General features: G+C 46.6%; 1 protein-coding gene across 2 annotated transcripts; it reads left to right on the top strand.

The window, feature by feature from the left end:
• Positions 1-678: 678 nt before the first annotated feature.
• Positions 679-8986, top strand: TAP2 (transporter 2, ATP binding cassette subfamily B member). 2 transcript variants are annotated; one of them, XM_057698911.1, is made up of 12 exons: positions 679-856; positions 1263-1763; positions 1844-1958; positions 4243-4373; positions 4641-4846; positions 5295-5492; positions 5644-5772; positions 6934-7122; positions 7271-7444; positions 7626-7785; positions 8051-8187; positions 8483-8986. In XM_057698911.1, the coding sequence occupies exons 2-12, from the start codon at positions 1271-1273 to the stop codon at positions 8711-8713; spliced, it is 2163 nt and encodes a 720-aa protein (XP_057554894.1). In that variant the 5' UTR covers positions 679-856; positions 1263-1270; the 3' UTR covers positions 8714-8986. The 2 variants fall into 2 exon arrangements, with proteins under 2 accessions (XP_057554894.1, XP_057554893.1); XM_057698910.1 differs by having other exon boundaries at positions 679-848; positions 8483-8899.
• The last annotated feature ends 11580 nt before the right edge of the window (positions 8987-20566 follow it).

Here is a 20566-nt window from a genome sequence, read left to right on the forward strand (position 1 = left end):
AGTAAACCAATCTGCTTGTTCCATAGATGGGCTCTGGGTCCGGCAGGACCCACAGAATCCTGATTGCTGTGCTAATCAGTGTTAAAACAGACTAAGAAACAAAGTCCACTTCCTTCAAATGAGGAAGGTGGTTCCAACACAAATGTGAAGCACAAATCTAGAGGTGTCTGAACGCACTCTCTGCTCAGGAGCTGTGCTGAGAAAGACAGATGAAGATGTGGGGTGAGGGCCGTCTCAGCTCAGAGTCCGGAAGTGGAAACTCACTTAGGTCCTGGTGAGAGTAGTTGGGCCTTCTGTTTAGAAGTCCTGCGTGTTTCCCGCTTGGACTTTGGCTCTGGGATATGTGTGTGTGTGTGTGTGTGGGTGTGTGTGTGTGTACACCCCAAGATCCAACAACTGGAACTTGGATGAGGGAAGAGGGCAGTTCTCAAAATAGGTTCAGAGCTGAGGTAAGAAAATCCAGCGGTTCTCCAATGACAAAGCATCCCAGTCCTCGACACAGCTGTATTTTACTTAGTGGCAATTTTAAACTCTGCAATAGTTTCCTAGGACAGAGTAACTGTTGCTGAGGGTGTGAGACTAACCAGGGCCTGGCACGTGGAGCAGGACTCCGGCGTCCGTTCCGCGGGCTGCAGGTGTCGCGCGCCCCCTGCCGGCCGCCGGGCCCACAACCGGGCACCAGCTGGGGAAGCGAAAGCGAAAGCCGCGGGAGCCGGGCCGCCCTGGCTTGGGGAGCCTCGCCCGCCGACAGAGGGGACACGAAGCGGAGACGCAGCGAGGGGACTTCAGAGGTCAGCCCCCGGCACGTGAAGATCCCTCCCGGACCTGCGGCCCGGAAGCCGCCGCCGGTGAGCTGGTGCGCACGGGAACCTGGAGCGCTAACAGGGACGCAGCCCACCCACCACCCACTCCGCGCCCCCGGCTTGCAGCCCCTCAGGACCCCGGGAGCCGGGGAGCGGGGCGGGGACCGCCCGGCCCTTTGGAGCTCGGCGGCGGCGGGCGGGAGCGGGTGGGGGGAGGGGGTCAGAGGAGTTTCTCTAGAGGATGAGGCTGCAGATGGTCAGGCTTCCTGGCTCCCTCTGCGAAGCCTTGGGTCCTCGGAGGGAGGTGCTGATGCGGACGGGGTACCCAGCGCATCTTTCAGGGCAGCAGTGGGTAGATAAAATGGGAAACCCGTGGACGCACTGGGTGGAGTGGGAGTGGGGAAGAGTGGGGACAAGGACTGGGAATCAGCTCTGTCATGTCTCACCTTCTACCCCTAGACCTCGCCATGAGGCTCCCTGACCTGAGACGCTGGGCCTTCCTGCTGCTGGCGGACTCGGCCTTACTCTGGGTGCTGCAGGGGTCCATGGGGACTCTGCTTCCCCGCGGGCTTCCAGGCCTGTGGCTGGAGGGCACCTTGCGACTCGGAGGGCTTTGGGGGCTGCTGAGGCTGGGAGGCCTGCTGGGGTTGGTGGGAGCACTGCTGCCCCCACTCTGCCTGGCGACCCCCCTGTTTCTCTCCCTGAGGGCCCTGGTCCCAGGGGCCTTGAGTGCTCCCCCCGCCAGGGTGGCTTCAGCCCCTTGGAGCTGGCTGCTGCTGGGCTATGGGGCGGCAGGGCTGAGCTGGGCGGTGTGGGCTGTCCTGAGCCCTCCCGGAGCCCCGAAGAGGGAGCCGGGCCAGGAGAACAACAGAGCCTTGATGTGGAGGTTGCTGAAACTCTCCAGGCCAGATCTGCCTTTCCTGGGTGCGGCCTTCTTCTTCCTCACAGTGGCCGTGTTGGGTGAGTCAGGAGAGGGCGCTGTGGCTTGGAGGTGGGAAAAGGTCCTGGGTACCAGCACATTCACTGTTGTTCTCATGCAGGTGAGACATTAATCCCTTACTATTCTGGTCGTGTGATTGACATCCTGGGAGGTGATTTTGATCCTGATGCCTTTGCCAGCGCCATCTTTTTCATGTGTCTCTTCTCCTTTGGGAGGTAGGTGATGGGCGATTTGCGAGCCCCCAGTTTTCACAGGAGCCCTCACTTTCCTAACTCTGTTTTCAGACCTTCTTGTGCACAAAGCACAAAATACTTAAACTAAAAATCTGTGTGTATTTGTTCCTTCAGCATTCTATGTCATGCATCCGTTCATTTATTCCTCCCACATGGCTCCAGCATCTTCAGAGTCTATATTACTTATTATAGTTACAGATAGGAGTGAATGTAGTACAAAAGGCATTCCTGTGTTGAATGGAATGTCTCTCCGTGGCCTCTCAACATTTTTATCTCCATGAAGTTCCATTTCTCTTTTCTGTCTCCGACCTCCCACCCTGTGTTTGTTCCCTCAGTTATCCTGTTGTCAGGGCAGACATGTTTCTTCATCCTGACCCTTCGTCCCCAAGTCATCTTATCAGTCATGGGAGATTTTACTCTGAGGCTTGTCACCTTTCTTTCCAGCATCTTTACTCTTTCACACTTCATTTACTTTTCCCTCTGTTTTTAGACATAGCCAGGAGTCTGCTGTCTACTAACTAACTAACTAACTACTTGATAGGGCCGGGACTAGGATGAGGTGAGTCAGGCACCTAGGGTGCAAAATTTCAGGAGGTGCTCGTTTTCGGAGTCGTGCGAGTACCTCACTAGCTTTCCCCAAATACCAGTCGGCTGCTTGATCCTGCTCCTTTGCTATGGTCATCCTTCGTTTAGAATCCCTCAAAAACCAATTCTTCGTTATTCCATACTTGTTACTCTTTGCTGAAACTAACTACTTAAAAGTAGTTCTTATTGATACTTAGAAGTATTCTTATTGAACTTCTTATTGATCAAGCCGCTGCTTAAAAAAAAAATCAGCCCTCAGTTTTCTTTGTATCTCTGTACCATCTGGCATCAGAACAATCGCTCTCTCTTTTTTGAAAAAAACATTTATTTATTTGGCTGCGCTGGTCTTAGTTGCAGCACGTGGGATCCTTGTTGCCACGTGTGGGATGTTATGGCATGTAGGATCTTTAGTTGCGGCATGCGGGATCTAGTTTCCTGACCAGGGATCGAACCCGGGCCCCCTGCACTGGGAGCATGGAGTCTTAACCACTGGACCACCAGGGGAGTCCCAGAACAACCCCTCATGGTTGATCTCGTTCTTCAGGTAGCTTTTATGAACTCCCTTTCTACTGCCCGGTCCACTCTCCCTCCTCGAGAACCGTCCTCCTCTGGATCCTTAATTATGGACTTTCCTCTCGACTCAGTTCTTTGATCTTTAAGAACATTTTTCCTGTTGAGCTAACGCAGCTCATGTCTACAGGCCATTCCCAGATCCACATCCCCATGCCCAGCTCTAGTCTTGTAATCCAGAGGCCTCCTTGACCCCCTGTCACCTCAGATTCCATGTACCCAGAGCTCCAAGTGCATCCCACTCCCTCCTGGTCTCCTTGAAAGTGTCTCCCTCTTCGTATTCCCATTCATGAAACCATCAGTTTCCTTGGCTCCAAGTACCAGTATTGTCTCTGCCTTTCTCATGTTCTGGCATTTTCCACACTCAAAATGTTCTCCTATGGCTCCTTTCTCTCCATTCTCACTGTGATCACCGAAGCCCAAACCCTCACCATTTCATGTCTGAGTATCCCAACAGCCCTCTAATTAGATTTGTATTAGAAACCCATGTTTTGTACAGTTCCTGTTTTTGTGCTTTCATACTTTTCCTTTGAGTTTGACTGTGAAAATTTGCTTGGTCTAAAAGGAATCCTCCACTCCTAAGGACAAGGAGGGGTGGGGAACAGCAGGATCCCAGGGCTTTGGAGATGGGAGGGCAGGGAGTCCATTACTGCAGTTCCCACAGGAAAGTATCAATATCTGGAAGTAGGATGTTGTGGGCGGGGAGGAAAGAGACCAAGACCAAGGGGAAGGCTAGAGGGATGGCCCTGAGGGAGGCCAGGTCAGAAGCAAGCCTTAGGCTCTTTCTCTTCACAGCATCTTTCTATTTCTGTTGTACTGTTCCCTCGTGACTAGTGCAGAGTGAACTAGTGCTGCTGGTGAGTCTGCCATGTTCTGATGTAGTTCAGAACGGCTGGCTCACTGTGTCCTCTTTTCTCTTCCTCTGTTGATTCCTGCCCCTCGTGTCTCCGTCTCTCTTATTTGTTTCTCTCTTGCTCTCATGATATACTGCCCCGCAACTCTGTATTTCTTTTCCTTCTGTGCTTTCTCCTCTGCTTCTCTCCCTCCCTCGCTCCTCCCTCCTTCTCTGCATCTCTCTCCCCTTCATCCTCTGCCCCCTCCCTTCCTGCAGCTCACTGTCCGCAGGCTGCCGAGGAAGCACCTTCACCTTCATCATGTCCAGAATCAACTTACGGATCCGGGAGCTGCTTTTCTCCTCCCTCCTGCGCCAAGACCTCGCTTTCTTCCAGGAGACTAAGACAGGTGGGGCCTGGAGTCCAGGTCTGGGGTCCCCCTGGATGTTCTTGCCCCTCCGCTGCCCTCCCCCTGCACCCAGCCAGTCCTGCCCACATCCTTGGTGCCGGGGCCTGGAGCTGTTCTTCTCTCTTTGGGGACCATGTAGAGAGGCAGCCTCCACCTGTCTCTCTGCAAGGAGGGAGGGCTGTGTAGATCGGGAAGGAAGTCAGGAGGGAGTTTCTGGGAGTTCTGCATTGCAACCCGTGATTTCCTCGCCTGCTCTGTCCTGCCCAGGGGAGCTGAATTCTCGGCTGAGCTCGGATACCAGACTGATGAGTAATTGGCTTCCCCTTAACGCCAACGTGCTGTCTCGAAGCCTGGTGAAAGTGCTGGGACTTTACAGCTTCATGCTTAGCCTGTCACCTAGACTCACCCTTCTCTCGCTGCTCAACGTGCCTCTCACAATAGCGGCGGAAAAGGTGTACAGTGCCCGCCATCAGGTACACGTGGGGGGTGGGGAGTCCCCAGGGAAGACCACGACCCCCGGGACTTTATGCAGATGTGTGTGTGTGTGAGAGAGAGAGACAGAGAGAGAGATTTTCCGAAGTTGAATGTAGTTCCCTGTGCTATACTGTAAATCCTTGTTGCTTATCTATTTTGTGTTCGTTTGTATCTGTTAATCCCAAACTCCTAATTTATTCCCCCTGCTTTGGTAACCGTAAGTTCGTTTTCTATGTCTGTGAGTCTGTTTCTGTTTGTATATAGATTATTTTGTATTATTTGTTTTTTAAGATTCCACATATAAATGATATCACATAATAGTTGTCTTTCTCTGTCTGACTTACTTCATTTAGCATGAAGGGAGCATTCCCAGGGCTGGAATGGGACGTGGGGATCGGCTGTGTTCTGCCGAATCAACCGCTTCCATCCCCTGCCCCACTCTTCCAGGCAGTCCTTCAGGAGATCCAGGATGCTGTGGCGAAAGCAGGGCAGGTGGTACGGGAGGCAGTTGGAGGGCTGCAGACTGTGCGCAGTTTTGGAGCCGAGGAGCAAGAGGTCTGCCGCTATAAGGAGGCCCTTGAACGATGCCGGCAGCTGTGGTGGCGACGAGACCTGGAACGGGCCCTCTACCTGCTCTTAAGGAGGGTGAGAAGGCTGAGTGGCTGGATGAAGTCCCAGGGAGGGGGTCGGGGAAGCCATGGTCCCTGTCCTACAGCTGGTCCTGCTGCTTAGTGTCAAAGGGGCAGGGAGGCAGTAAAATGGAAGAATCTCAGGTTTCCTTTTCTTCTCTCTCCAGGTGCTGCACTTGGCAATGCAGGTACTGTTGCTGAGCTGTGGGCTGCAGCAGATCCTGGCTGGGGACCTCACCCAGGGCGGGCTGCTCTCCTTTCTGCTCTACCAGGAGGACGTGGGCTCCTACGTGCATGTGAGTCAGGAGCTGTGCACGCTCTCTTTTCCCCCTTGGCTTCTATTTGTTCCTCTTAAAAAAACCACAAAACTTAAATAACCCCAACTCATTGTGATGGAGAATTTCAAACATAGGGGAAAAAAGAGAAAAACTATAATGAACCCAGCATCTGTTTTAACAGTTATCAACTGATGGCCAATCTTGTTTCACCTGTACCACCACCCACTTCCCCCAGCCCATATGATTTTGAAGCAAATCCCAGATATGGTTTCATCTGTAAATATGTATCTCTAAATGTAAACATTAAAAATATATAACCAAAAAGCCATGCTCACACCAAAAAAATTAAAAATAGCTTCACCACATGCAGTCAGTGGTCAAATTTTCACATGTCTCATAGAGGTGTATATTACATCCGTCTCTTTTTCTCTTTCATATACATCTGTGCTGGCAGCAACCAGTAACGCTCGGTGCCCAGATCCGTTAGATTATTTGGGATTGCAAAATGGTGACACCCCGCCATTAGCCAGATACAGCTCTCAAGGGGGATGTCTCCTCCTCTGCTGTTTGGTCGCTGAGGGGTACAGGTTGATTAGGAAAGGCAGAGTGAGCGTTTGGTTCCTTCCCTATATTTAGCAGTTTCCAAAAGTAATTAGTTGCTGCATCCTGGGCTTTAATTTATAATTTTTGTAGACATTGGTTAAACATCTTTTATGGGTAGAGAGCTGTGCGAGGCACTTTGGTGGCTGCAAACATGAGGTGAGCACAGCGCCTGCTTTTCAGGAGCTCCCTGTCTAATCAGGCCAGACAGAACTGTGCATGAGGAACTGGAAAGGTCTGGGGGTGGAAGTAACCCTGGATGGGAGCAGTATGGACGTCTCCATCCTTTATGTTACAAGTTGGAATAATGGGGTATTGGTGCCGCTTTTAAATTCAACCAGATCGCCCGTTAGGGGGACCTTCCTGCTGGTCCAGTGGTTAAGCCTCCATGCTTCCACTGCAGGGGGTGTGGGTTTGATCCCACGTGCTGTGTGACGAGGCCAAAAAATTAAAAAAAACTCGCACACTGAAGGAAGCATGACTGGGGTGGAGCGTGACAGGGAGTGCGTGAGGAGTTGGGCTGTTGGTTCCTAGTGGAGCTTCCTTTGCTTGGCTGACTCCTGCCTTCCTGTTTTGCAGACCCTGGTGTACATGTTTGGGGACATGCTGAGCAACGTGGGGGCTGCGGAGAAGGTGTTCCGTTACCTGGACCGAAAGCCAAATCTGCCTCCACCTGGGACATTGGCCCCACCCACTCTGCAGGGCCTGGTGAAATTCCAAAACGTCTCCTTTGTGTATCCCAATCGCCCTGACCAGCCTGCGCTCAAGGTGCCCGACGGAGGCCCCACAGAGGGAGTCTGGGCTCCTTGCTCCCTGTGTGATGGTTTGCCTCTGAAAAGCTGATCTTCCTCTGATAGAAAGAACAGGGGAGGCAGAGAGAAGAGGCAGGCCTCTGACTCTTTTCTGGCTTTTCTAGGGTCTGACATTCACCCTGCGTCCTGGGCAGGTGACTGCGCTGGTGGGGCCCAATGGGTCTGGGAAGAGCACAGTGGCTGCCCTGCTGCAGAACCTGTACCAGCCCACCGAGGGGCAGGTGCTGCTGGACGGGGAGCCCATTTCCCAGTATGAGCATCGCTACCTGCACCAACAGGTGGGTGGGGAGGAAGGAGAGGGATCGGAGATCAGAGGCAAGAAGGATGTGCAGAGAGCAGGGGACAGAGATGGGGAAGAAACACAAGGGGTCCATTGTGAGGGAGGCAGGCGAGGAGGAAAGGAGGGTCCCTGCCCTGGGGGTTTCCACACAGTCCTCTGCTCCCGTCGCCTCTGCCCAGGTGGTCTTGGTGGGGCAGGAGCCCGTGCTGTTCTCAGGTTCGGTGAGGGACAACATCACTTACGGGCTGAAGGGCTGCAGTGATGAGAAGGTGCTGGCCGCTGCGCAGGCGGCCAGAGCGGAGGAGTTCATAAAGGAGATGGAGCGCGGACTTGATACAGGTACCCTCAGCCAAATCCACTGACCTCTTTCCCCACAGCATGAGTTCTGTAGCTGCCTGATCTGCTCGGGAGTCTTTGTTCCCAGAGAGCAGGGCAGGGTGGTGATGCTCCCTCTTTGCAGGCAGCCCTGGAGGTCTCCCCTGCCCCCTTGCCCCCGGGCTTTCATCCTCCTACGTGGTGCCTGTGGGAATACCAGCTGTGCTTGTGAGGAGTATGGTGTCGTGGTCACCTGTGTCTCAGGAGAGGGGTTTCTCTGTTTCCTCAGAGGTGGGGGAGAAAGGGAACCAGTTGGCTGTGGGACAGAAGCAATGTCTGGCCATCGCCCGGGCCCTCGTGCGGGACCCCCAGGTCCTCATCCTGGATGAAGCCACCAGCGCCCTGGACGTGGAGTGCGAGCAGGCTGTGAGTACCGGGCTGGGGGTGGGGGCAGGGGTGGGGGGACCCTTCTTAGGGCTGGGATGGAATGGAGGATACAGTGGTGTGGAGACATCCCCGATGCCTCCATGGCTCCCGTCTCATCCTCCAGCTGCAACAGCCCCGCTGAGAGTAGGGCAGTGCAGACCTTTCCCTGCTGCTCTGTCGACCTTCTCCTGTTTCATGCCTTCTCTACCCTACGCCACAAGAGATGGTGCCCAGGGGGGCCGTGGTGTCCATCCCATTCTTATCTTTCTGAGGCATTACGATCCTCCTCCTTCAGCTGCAGGACTGGAAAGCCCACGGGGACCGAACGGTGCTGGTGATTGCCCACAGGCTGAACACGGTGCAGAGTGCTGACCAGATCCTGGTGCTGCGGCAGGGGGAGCTGCAGAAGCGTGAACAGCTCCTGGAGGGCCAGGACCTCTACTCCTGCCTAGTGCAGCAGAAGGGGCGGGCTGAGACCCCAGAGACGCTGGACCCCTCTCAGGACCGTCTCAGTGACCCGGAGTAGCTCCTGTTTTGCGTTTCCCTGGGGGCGTTCCCCTGGGTGGCTGTTTTTGGAGCTGGAGGCGCGAGGATGGAGTGTTAGACCGCCTGTGCTCTTCGCTGGGGCCGTGGGAGGGCGGGGGGTTGCAGTCTGTATCTAGGAACTTTTTTTCCTTGATGAACAGAGATTCGCCTGGTGCTGAGTACTGTATTAAGGCATAATAAATATATTTTAAAATATTTCTCCTTATTATATAAATAGCACATATTTATATAGAAAATTTAGACAATATAGACAAGTAGGAAGGAGGAAAGTAAAAGTGCTCACTGTTTCACATCCCAGAGATCATCACAGTGACTATTTTGCTGGCTGGCTTATCAGTCTTTGAATTGTTCTTTGAGTTACATATTAACCAGTACGACCTAAATATTCATGAGTTTGCCTTTTTGTATCCTTCCCCATTCCCACCAGGGTCTGATATTTTTTGTGGGGAGCTAGGGTGTGGAGGGGCAGAGCACCGCTCCCTAATGAACAGTTTTAATAACGTTGATAAGAGCTGTAGTGCACCGAGTTTTAATATGAGTGGTAACTGTGCTAAGCCTTTTTCGTATATTATCATTTTTAACGCTTATCCTCGACCGTTTAAGGTTGTTAGCTATTATCCCTATTTTATGGATGAGAAAACTGTGTCTCAAAGAGATTAAAGGGTTTTCCCAGGGTTGCACAGTGGATTGGAATCCAGGCCTGACCTCAGAGTCCACACTGTCAACCAATACATTATGTTGCATCTTATGTCATAATCTACTTTGTAATCAGATCAAGCAAAGCTCTTTCACTTCTAGCTCTGAACAGCTCTGAATCCCTTATCTGCTCTCTGATCCCGTTGTTGTAACTTTCACTCATAGTGTGAGATGGTCTCATATCCATAGAGGTTCTCCTACTGTCGGTTCACCTCTTCCAGCCGTCGTTCACGAAGCCATCCTTCTTTCTAAAACACACAGAAGACGATGTCACTCCTGTAAAATCCTCCCAATGTCGTCACCCTTTCTTTGGTCAGATCTTCCCCAGAGGCAGGTTTTCTAGGCCGTTTGTCTCACCCTTCCCTGTTGGATTAAGTTCCATCTACAACAAACCTGCCCTCCTGATGCCTTTGTGTCCCTGCACGTGGTGTGTCCTGCCACTCCGTGAACGATGCTCCTGGATTTGCCCCAGTTCTTTAAGATTCAACTCAGGATTTAAGTCTCCCAGGAAGCCTTCCTTTATCTTCTCAGTCTGGAGAAAGTGCCCTTTCAACGTGCTCCTGCTGCTCTGCTCCTGAGTCTCAGCTCTCTCACAGTCCCTATTAAACTCTCCACCGCCCGCCGTGAACCTCTGTCCTTCTGGTAGACCATGAGCCCCTGTGGAGGAGGCCCTCTGTCTTATTAAACTTTATATCTACTACCTGGCACAGAGCTCCACTCATAGTGGAAAATAAATAAATGTAAATGAATAAATCTCCTTTCTCCACTGTCTTCCATCTTAATCCTCCCTACACACACAAATCACTAAAAATCCCAAACTGTACACATCACTGGTTACTGGAAGGGTCTTGCATTGGACGGTTCCTATTCTAGGAAACTGAAACTTTCACTTTCCCAGAAGTAACAGGTACTTTCCAGGCTAGCAGGGAACTCACCGGGAACTTCTTGTTGTTTTGGATTTTTCTTTTTTCCTGCCTGTCAAGTGTTGGGAGCAGGGTGAGGCCAGAGTAAGGAATTTCTTATGCAGGTAAACCTTTGCTTTATCCTGCTGCTGTCCTCCTGCTCCACACCTGTTTAATCTCTCAAATTTCAACGAGGATGAAATAAGCATTGGGAGAAAGAGAAGGCTGGCCTGATTCCTTCCCCTCCCCACCAAATGTCCTACTTCTGTTTATAAAATAGGAATAATAATTTCTGTATCTCTGAACCTTATGGAAACCATAGTCCTCTCAGAAGCAGATGATCTATTAATCTTCGATATCCTCAGTACAGTTATGCCCATAGGCTCATAATACTTTAAACTTGGAAGACATCTTAACAATAGTATAGGTAAGGGGGTGGGGGATGAATTGGTAGATTGGGATTGACATTTATACACTAATATGTATAAAATAGAAAAAAATTAAATAAAAATAAATCGAAAAAATGTGTAGCTGTCAAATCTAACTTTACAGGTAGGGAAAGTGGCTGAAATCACACAGCTTGTCAGGGACAGAGCTGGGAGGAAAACTCGGGCATCCTGCTGGGCTCTACAGGAAGACCTGAAGGTCAGGTCAGCAGCAGACCTGAAGGTCATAAGCGGTCATGAGAGTGTCATCTCAGGGAAACTCCCAGGGAAGCCTTATTTCAGGGACACAGAAGAATACTCCCCCGTGGAGTAGTCAACAAGTCCCTGCAAGTGTGGTCTGCCCCGTAACCACAGACATTGGTAATTCTGATTTGTCCAGAGTTCTAGTCCTTTTCATTCTCCCCTCCTACTGCCTGTCACCATCTGACTTCCGCCCCTTAGTTGCCCCTTCGTTTTGTCACTTACCTTCAGTGTCTTTCCCCCTCAGTCATGTGCTACTGTTTCCAAAGCAAGACATGAATGGAAAGGAGGACGCTTAGGAAACTCAGACTACTTCGGAGCCCCAGACAACCTCCCGCCATGTCTGCCCTGCCCAATGTGGGAACAACATTGAACTTGCAGTACTTTACGCTCCAGCGGAGTGGGGCAGCCACTTGTAGTCCACGTGGCTGTCGTGGCTCAGGAGAGGGAAGTGTGGAGTCAATCTGGGGGAAAGGACAAGGGAATAAGGAAAACAAAGATCCCTAGTGGGTGCTGAGTGAAAGGAGCATCCGTGCACTTGAGTCCGAAGCCACCTGCTGGCCTGGGAAGCACTGAGATTTCAACATAGAGTTTCAAGGACTTTTATGAATTTTAATAATTCAGTATCAATAATAATCACTCATGGAATGCCTTCTGTGTGCTCCTGCTGTGCTAAGTGCCTACCGTATACCTTCTTACTTTATCTTTAAGATAAAGATATCTACATGGCAGGTGTTACTATCCCAATTCTAAGAATGAGAAATGGAGATTTAGAAACATTTACTCACTTGCTGGGACACAGAGCTAGGAAAAAGTGGACGTTGCTTAATTTTACAACACAACTTCTCAAGAGCATTCCCTATACTGCCTGTATCCACTTACCCTTTTACTATTCTCTTTTTTTAAAGATACAATTCATGTGAATAGGCAATATATTAATTAATGTGGTTTAAAATTCAAAAAGCACAACATGGTCTGCAGAGGAAAGCTTCACTCCCATCCTTCCCCACAGTTTGCCAATACCTCTTGCCTTGGCAATCCATACTTCAAGCTTTATCTTTACCCTTCCAGAGAAACAATGTACGGTATATTTAAGCATATAGATGTATATATTCTTGTTCCCTATTTTTACAAATAGCAGCTCCCTAAATTCCCTGTTCTTAAATTTACTTTTTAAACTTTATAAATATATGGCTCTAGTGTGTTCTATTTTATGGAAGTACCATATTTCATTTAGCCTGTCTCCTTTTATTGATGGGTAGTTAGGTTCTCAGAAGTCTTTTGCTATTATAAGCAATATCTTGTATAGACATTGTTATACACATGTGTGAGAACAGGACTAGGATAAAATCCTAAAGAGGGTGTTGCCAAGTCTAAGTGTTTATATATCATTGATATTGATAGATATCAGAAAACTGCCTTCATGGAGACTGTATGAATGCAGAGTTCCATCAATAATATGTCAGTTTAGCTCTTTCCCCACATTCTCATCAACACAGAGTGTTGTAAACTTTGTAGATTTTGTGACTCTTATGGATAAAAATTGGCATCGTATTGAAGCTATCATTTGCTTTATTTTTATTACCACTTAAGGAAGAAGGATACTGACCCCAGAAAGAAAAATTGGGATGCAATAAGCAAAGATGAGTAGACACACACACACACACACACACACACGTATACACACCACCGCAAACATCATTAACTGAAACCTGTCTAAAATATTGGTAAATCAGACTGAAGAATGAAAAATGACTATAACTACAAAAATCACTGGCAATAATGACAATTAAATTTAAGAACAACATGGAATAATCAGAAATAACACGAGAGCGAGGCAGATAAAGTAAAAGCATTCTAAAGTCTTTGTCTTATTTGGAAGGAGGGTAGAGATATTGATGAACTTCTGGTGTTGCTAAATTAGGTAGTCATGTTCAAAATGTAGGGGTAAATCCTAATTAATAAAAACTGAAACTCTTAAGCAAGTAGGGGGAAATTAGAGATTACTTAGAACAAATAATTAGTTTAATATAAGTGATGAAAGGAGAAAAAAGGAAGCAAAGAACGTAACAAAATAGAAAGCACAATATGTGATAATAGAAAAAAATCTAGACAACTTAGTAATCACAGAAATGTAAATAGCTTAAATTTAGAAGTTAAATAAAGTTCTCAGACTGGCTTAATACTATCACAGAATCTAGTTATAAGCCCTTCACATGAGTCACAAAGAAAACAAATACTTGAAAAGGTTAAAATCAAAAGGTGTAATACAATACACAAAGCTAACACTAATAGAAGATAATTCATATAGTTACACTGACATCTAAAAATATGCATAATGGGACTTCCCTGGTGGTCCAGTGGGTAAGACTCCACTCTCCAAATGCAGGGGGCCTGGATTTGACCCTTGTCAGGGAACTAGATCCTGCATGCTTGCTGCAACTAAGAGTTCACATGCTGCAACTAAGAATTCTGCATGCCGCAACTAAGATCCAGCACAACCTAAATAAATAAATACTTTTAAAATTAAAAAACTTGCATAATGATAACAAGAAGTCACCAGGACATTATACTAAAACTGAATCAGTCTGCACCTAGCAACAAAGTCAGAAAGAGGTAAGAAAATACAGACCATGGGAATTCCCTGGCGGTCCAGTGGTTAGGACTCTGAGCTTTCACTTCTGAGGGCTGAGGTTCAATCCCTGGTTAGGGAACTAACGTCCCACAAGCCAAACAGCACGGGCAAAAAAAAAAAAAAAAAAAATATATATATATATATATATATATATACACACACACACATATATATACACACATATATATATACATACATATATATACACATATATATATACACACATACATATATATACACACACACATATAACAAATTATAGAAGAAACTGACAAATAGAAACACATTTCTTAATAATTATAGATTACGTGGAAAAATGAGTAAGGACATAGAATAAGCTTGCTGACGGCCTTGTCTTTAACATCTAAGAGTCAAAAGAGCCCTAAAACTGATAATCAAGTAGTTGTATTTAGAACATATTTCAGAGTACAAAAGTATACTCAAAGACAATAGCAGAGAAAGGGAGAGAATATAAGCTATTTTTCTGATGTTTATAGTAGAAAACTAATAACCTCCAAGTTATACTGAACTATTTGCCATATTCATAATTGTAAATGAACTTAAGTCATTGAAATATTAAAATTAAAAATATTTTCAGATTAGGTTAAAAGAAAAACTCTACTGCTTGCTTCATTTACTCAACAAATAAAATGATGGACAAAGATATAAAAAGAGAACACAAACATAAAGAAAGCAGAGGTCACAATCTTATTATTAAACAAGGGGAAATTCAGACCCATCTCCCGAAATTGATTGAGATAAGACACTTTATAATGTAAAATTCAAAATGCATATCTAAGAGATGTATAAGTCCAAATAGTGTATAAGTAACCCTCACAAAGCAGAAATTAAGGTAGATACTAGGAAAATACTATATTCAGAAATGTAGTAATAGGTGATTTTAAAAAATTTATTTATTTATTTAGGCTGTGTTGGGTCTTTGTTGCTGTGCGTGGGGCTTTCTCTAGTTGCGGTGATGGGGGCTACTCTTGGTTGTGGTGGCTTCTCTTGTTGCGGAGCACAGGCTCTAGGTGCATGGGCTTCAATAGTTGTGGCTCGTGGGCTCTAGTGGTTGTGACACATGGGCTTTGTTGACCAGTGGAATGTGGGATCTTCCTGGACCAGGGATTGAACCTGTGTCCCCTGCATTGGCAGGTGGATTCTTAACCACTGTGCCACCAAGGAAGTCCATAATAGGTGATTTTAATTCACTTTTCTTAGGACTAAACAAATCAAATAGACAAAAAATAAATATGAACATAGAAGATATTACTTAACGTAGCCAAAAATTAGATCTGATGCATCTATATTGAAATTTTATTGGAAATTGAGGACATAACTTTTCAAATTTCAACAAAATGTTAATTAAAATAGACCACACATTCTGGCACAATAAACCTCAATAATGTCCCCAAAGTAGGAATGATATAGATACTATTCTCTGACTATAATGGAACAAGCTAGATAATAATAATCAGGTCAGAAAAGATAAATGCCCTTTCACATGGAATCTTAAAGAAATGGTCTTTCTCTTGGTCCAGAGAGTGAGAAAACAACAACTGAGAATTTTCTAGAAAAATGACAGTTAAAAATCACACATCAAAACTTTTGAGATATAACTAAAGCAGTGTTCAGAGGAGAATTCATGACCTTAATTATTTACATCAATAAAAGGAAAGAATGAAACGAAGGGAATTGTGAAAAGAAAATAAAATCAAACGGAAACACCTAAGTGTCTATCAATAGATGAACTGATAAAGAAGATGTGGTACATATACACAATGGCATAGTACTCAGCCATAAAAAAGAAATAAAGTCATGCCATTAGCAACAACATGGATGGACCTAGTGGGTATCATGCTAAGTGAAATCAGTCAGAAAAGGACAAACACTGTGTGATTTCACTTATATGTGGAATCAGAAAAAAGAAAACAATGAACTGCCGGGATCAACTCGGCGACTCGAGGTGAGTGACGGGTGCCGCAAGCTTGAAGAACACACAGACACAGACTGAAGAGAAAGATGGGACCAGGGGACTCAAGACCTCTAGGATCAAGAGCCCCGCTGATTGATCCCACGTTGCTTTTATTGAGTTCTCGGCATAGCCTAAGGGTCTGACACTCCCAGGTTAATCCCATAAACAATCACAGGCCTCACATGACTGGGGGCAATGATCTTTGTTTGCCTCCTGGGTCCTGATTTGAGCTGGGCGTGGAGAGCAAAGCAGCCCTGGGGGCAGGAGACCTCTCTCAAATGGATTAAGGGTCTGTGCCCCACCCGTGTTGGCCCCTCTGCGATTGTGCCTGTCTTAGGTTGTTCCTCCCTTGAGGAATCTTACCCGTCTCTGGCTAACCAGTCATCCTCCAGGGCCAAACACGGTGATATAAGGAAGGCTCTATGCACCACCCCTGTTGGCCCCTCTGCGGCTGTGCCTGTCTTAGGTTGTTCCTCCTCTGAGGAATCTTACCCGTCTTTGGCTAACCAGCCATCCCTCAGGACCAAACAGGGTGATATTAGTCTCCACGTCCTGCACCCTCAGCTCCTCCACTGCTCAAGCAGGACATTCTGAATCTCATCGCTCGGCCCACATACTTCAACATTTTCAATGTTTCAAAAAGGTTCCAGAATGTCTTCCCACAATGAACGAACGATTACAAATCAGAAAGACTCATAGATACAAAGTGGTTGCCAAAGGGGAGGGAGTGGGCTGAGCGAAATAGGTGAGGGAGATTCAGAGGCATAAACCTCCACTTACGAAATAAATGTAACAGGAATGAAATGTACAGAGTGGGGAATACAGTCCATAACAAGAGTAATAACTTTGTATGGTGACAGATGGGAACGAGGCTTGTCGTGGTGATCACCTTGTAATACACAGAAGTCACTATGTGGTACACTTGGTTCTAACAGTGTTGTAGGTCAATTATATCTCAATATAAAATAATAAAGTTACCAAGGTAGCAATTGAAGAGATACTCTTGCCAGGTAATAGGGAGAAGGATTTTTTACCGCCCTCACTGAATGACCACAGCTACCACACCCAACTTCTCTCACTCCCTAGAGAAAGGGGAGGGAGAGAGGAAGAGGGATGCAAAATGTGTGTTTGGGGGAAAAATCACAGAAAAGCCCATATCTCCATGAGGTAGGGCTCTTGGCTGAAGTCAGACAGGGAGAGAAAGATGAAAGTGCCCCACCTTCTTTCTCAAACTCATACAAGTAGGACACGAAAACAAAAATGTGGGAGAAAGCAACCAGGACACAACCTCTCCCTTTATTAGTTTTCTCCTCAGGAATGTCCAGTTTCTCTGATGAGCCTGGGGATTCCAGATCCTTCCACTGTAGACACTGACACGAAGCACAGAAAATGACTCAATAAACCTTCCAACTGAACCAAGCAGATGCTTCGATTTATTCAAGAAGTATCAGAGGCCATCGACAAGGGAGATGCCCAGGTTGGCATTGCTTTTTCTTCTTGGTCGACATTGCTGCCTCTTTCTACAGATGGTCTCCATGTCATTCCTTGCTTGTGATATATGAGACCACCGAGTTCCTCTTAAGAGACAGGGATGGAGGTCTGTCCCGGCACCAAATTTATAATACAGTTCTTCAGTTATGTTGACCTTTTGTGCATCTTATTGCAGGAATGTTAAAGGTGTAGAAATACGGTTTTCCTGGGTTCCCAAGTGAGAAATGTAGTGCAGTGGAAATAGCACAGCCTATGGACTTACTACTTGTGACCTTTGGTTCATTCTTTCATTACTTCACCTATAAAAGGGAGGTTGTAATAGTATCTACTGTGAAAGGTTGTTCTGATGATTCTGTCTCTCTTCCTCTCTTTCTCTCTCTCCCTCCTCCTGCCCCACACATTCATATAGTGCTTAGAAAAATGACTCAAGCAGTCAAAAAGTATTACTATTATGATGCAGTCAAGTCAGATTTCGGAGTTTATGGGCTGTAGACACATTCACACTGGAAGACAGAGAGAGCAGCCCTCCGAACTTTCCAGTTCAGCATCTGTATCCTCCAATCTTCCCTCACCACCTTTTGCCATCTAATAACTACTTCTCTTCCCTCTAAATCCAAGCACAAGCCCCATTTCCTCTGTGTTCTCTGGGCCCCACACGTTCTCTTCTCCTCACGGGCCCTTGTTCACCTCTGACAGAGGCTGCAGAAGCCCAGCCAGGGTTCTGCCTGCAGAGGAGGGGAGACAGGATTAGACCTATGCAGTTACACCATCTCCTGCTTTTACAGCTTCTGGTCACTCCACCCCCATATCATGTCCTTATTCCCTTAGCCTCAAGTAAAATGTTTTTCTTTATTTCCAAATAAGATGAGATACACGGGAAAGACCAAGGCAGGTGTTTGTTTGAAGAAAGAAGGAAATTAAAATTCAGGGGCTTGAGCTCCTTCTGATCGTCACTTGTTTACTCAGCGTCACACAGGCCCTTCCAACTGGGAGCAACACACCCATCCACTTCCAGAAGAAGCGCTTACAACCATGGGTCGTACATCTGTACACAGAGTCGAATTTCTGGCCTGTGGTCAGGCTTCATGAATGTTCTAACCTACCTGAGGGATGTGGGCACTGTTCTGGTTCCTCTCCTATTAGGTGTAGTGAGGCTGTGGTAACAGCAGCCACCAGCACCTTTTTTTTTTTTTCGGCCACACCCCATGTCTTGTGGGATCTTAGTTCCCTGAACAGGGATCAAACCTGGCCTCCCCCCAGCCCCCCCGCGCTTACCACTGGACTGCCAGGGAATTCCCACCACCAATGCCTTAATTAAACAAGTTATTTCTCATTCATACAGCATCTGTTGTAGGTTCAGGTGATTCTCTAGGGCACCTTCTTTCCCTGATGACTCATCTGATTAGGCTGCTTTTATATTCTGATTCCAATGTTCTAACACAAGGCTGTCTTGGTTGACTTGGTAGTGTTGCCGAAATTCGATGTCTATACACCAGTGCTGGATTAAATCTCGGAGACACAGTTTTTGGTGAAGTAGAAAGAAAGAACTTTATTGCTTTGCGAGGCAAAGGGGGCCACAGTGGGCTAATGCCCTCAAGACGGTGTGTCCCGCCTGGAGGAGGGGGTGAGGAGCCTTACAGTGTTCAAGGAGCAGGGCGTGGTCAGCTCGTGGACGTCTTCGGATTGGTTGGTGGTGAGGTCACTGAGGGTCTGCATCATCAACCTTCTGGTTCCAACTGGTCTGGGGTCTACGTGCCTGTGGGCAGCATACAGGTAACTTCTCCCACTTGGTGGGGGTTTCAGTATCTGCAAAACAGCGCAAAGGACATGGCTCAGTATATTATCTATAGTCCTTGAGGAAGAACTAAAACTTCTTGACTTTGTTTAATGGCTAAACTATTATTATTTTGTCTTGCTTGACTGTTTTCCTTTTTTTTTCTCACTTCTCTGATTAAACTTATTCTTTGAATAAAGTTTTTTTTACAGACGAAAGGCAGGAGGAGGACATGGGTGAGGGTCTCTTCTGGGAAGGGTCCTGCTTGGTTACAATAGGGGAAGAGGAAGAGAGTCAGGCACTGGTAGTTAAATTCTTTGACCAAGAACATTTTGTTCACTAACCATTGGCTAGAAGTAGTCTCTAGGAGGTATAGGAGACTATGAGGTATAGTTTTTCATATGCCTAAGGAGTAGAGAAAGTTGGTGAATGCTAGTAGTGTCTTTCATCACCCCATCTTTTTCTTTTTTCTTTTTCAAATTTTTATTTCATTTTTGGCCATGCGGCTTGTGGGATCTTAGCTCCCTGAGGGTTCAAACCTGGGCCCATGGCAGTGAAAGCACAGAGTCTTAACTACTGGACCACCACGGAAGTCCCCCCACCTTTTTCTTATTCTACCTGTCATGACCTCCCAGGGGAAGAAGTGTATATTCTGATGGCTCAGATCCCAGGGCAGGGTATGTTTACTAGGAGTAGAGGGGAGGGGTGCCACAGGACATTAAAAGTTACAAAGTTGCATTTCACCTTTCTTTCCCAAATCTTATTTCTGCCATCTTGAACTGAGTCCCTTTGTGACCTATCATCTTTCTTCTTCCTGCAGTTTATATGATTGGAAGTTCTAATCCTTCAGGATTTACAGCTGGCTAGTGGTAAAAGTGGGAACATGAGACCTTGCTTGGGGTCTCATGTTTCATAGAAGCTTACTGTAAAGCTCTGTAATAGAGCATCAGGGATTTGACCAGCTAATAATGGAGTAAGCCTTTGAGTTGCCATTTGCTGTTACATTTATGGGTAGAGCTGTCCTGAGGGCATCTCAGCATATTTGGTAAGGCATAACTCAAGTATTCCAGGTTCTCCTGGTCAATTACCATCACAATCCCACCTTACACACCCATCAAAACGTGTTCCTTTAAGGAAGTGAAGGAGAAAAAAAATTCTATTGTATCCTTCTCCCGTTCAATGAAGTAGTATGCTATACATATTTATTGTGGCTAATCAGTAATTTTTAAGGAATTCCAGATACACTTTTTGTTTCACTGTTTATTTCCTCTCTTTTGTCCACATGCACTGGGTATTCAGAAATATAAAATTCTCTGTTGGCCACCTGTATCAAATATCATCAACTTTACCAATTTCATCGTGAATTCTTTCTAGATGGTTAGGATTTTCTCTTCTTGCTTGCCCAAGCATTACAAAGTCGATTTGATTCTTCCTGACATTACAGTGGATTGTTCCCCTGTCACTCCACCCAGGTTTTACATTTCTTGAGGACAAGAAACATGTCTGTTTCATCTTGCACGGTCCACAATATTGAGCCATTAGTACAATGCTAATTAAATGATAATGCACCTACAGACCACTTCGGTGAAAAAGGAGTCTTGCTCTCATTAGTGATTTAAATACTTTCCCCCAGTTTCTCTTTAGCAGAAGATCTTGCTTTGTTCTAAACTGATT

This window comes from Hippopotamus amphibius, chromosome 11, assembly GCF_030028045.1.
Source record: "Hippopotamus amphibius kiboko isolate mHipAmp2 chromosome 11, mHipAmp2.hap2, whole genome shotgun sequence".
NCBI lineage: Eukaryota > Metazoa > Chordata > Mammalia > Artiodactyla > Hippopotamidae > Hippopotamus > Hippopotamus amphibius.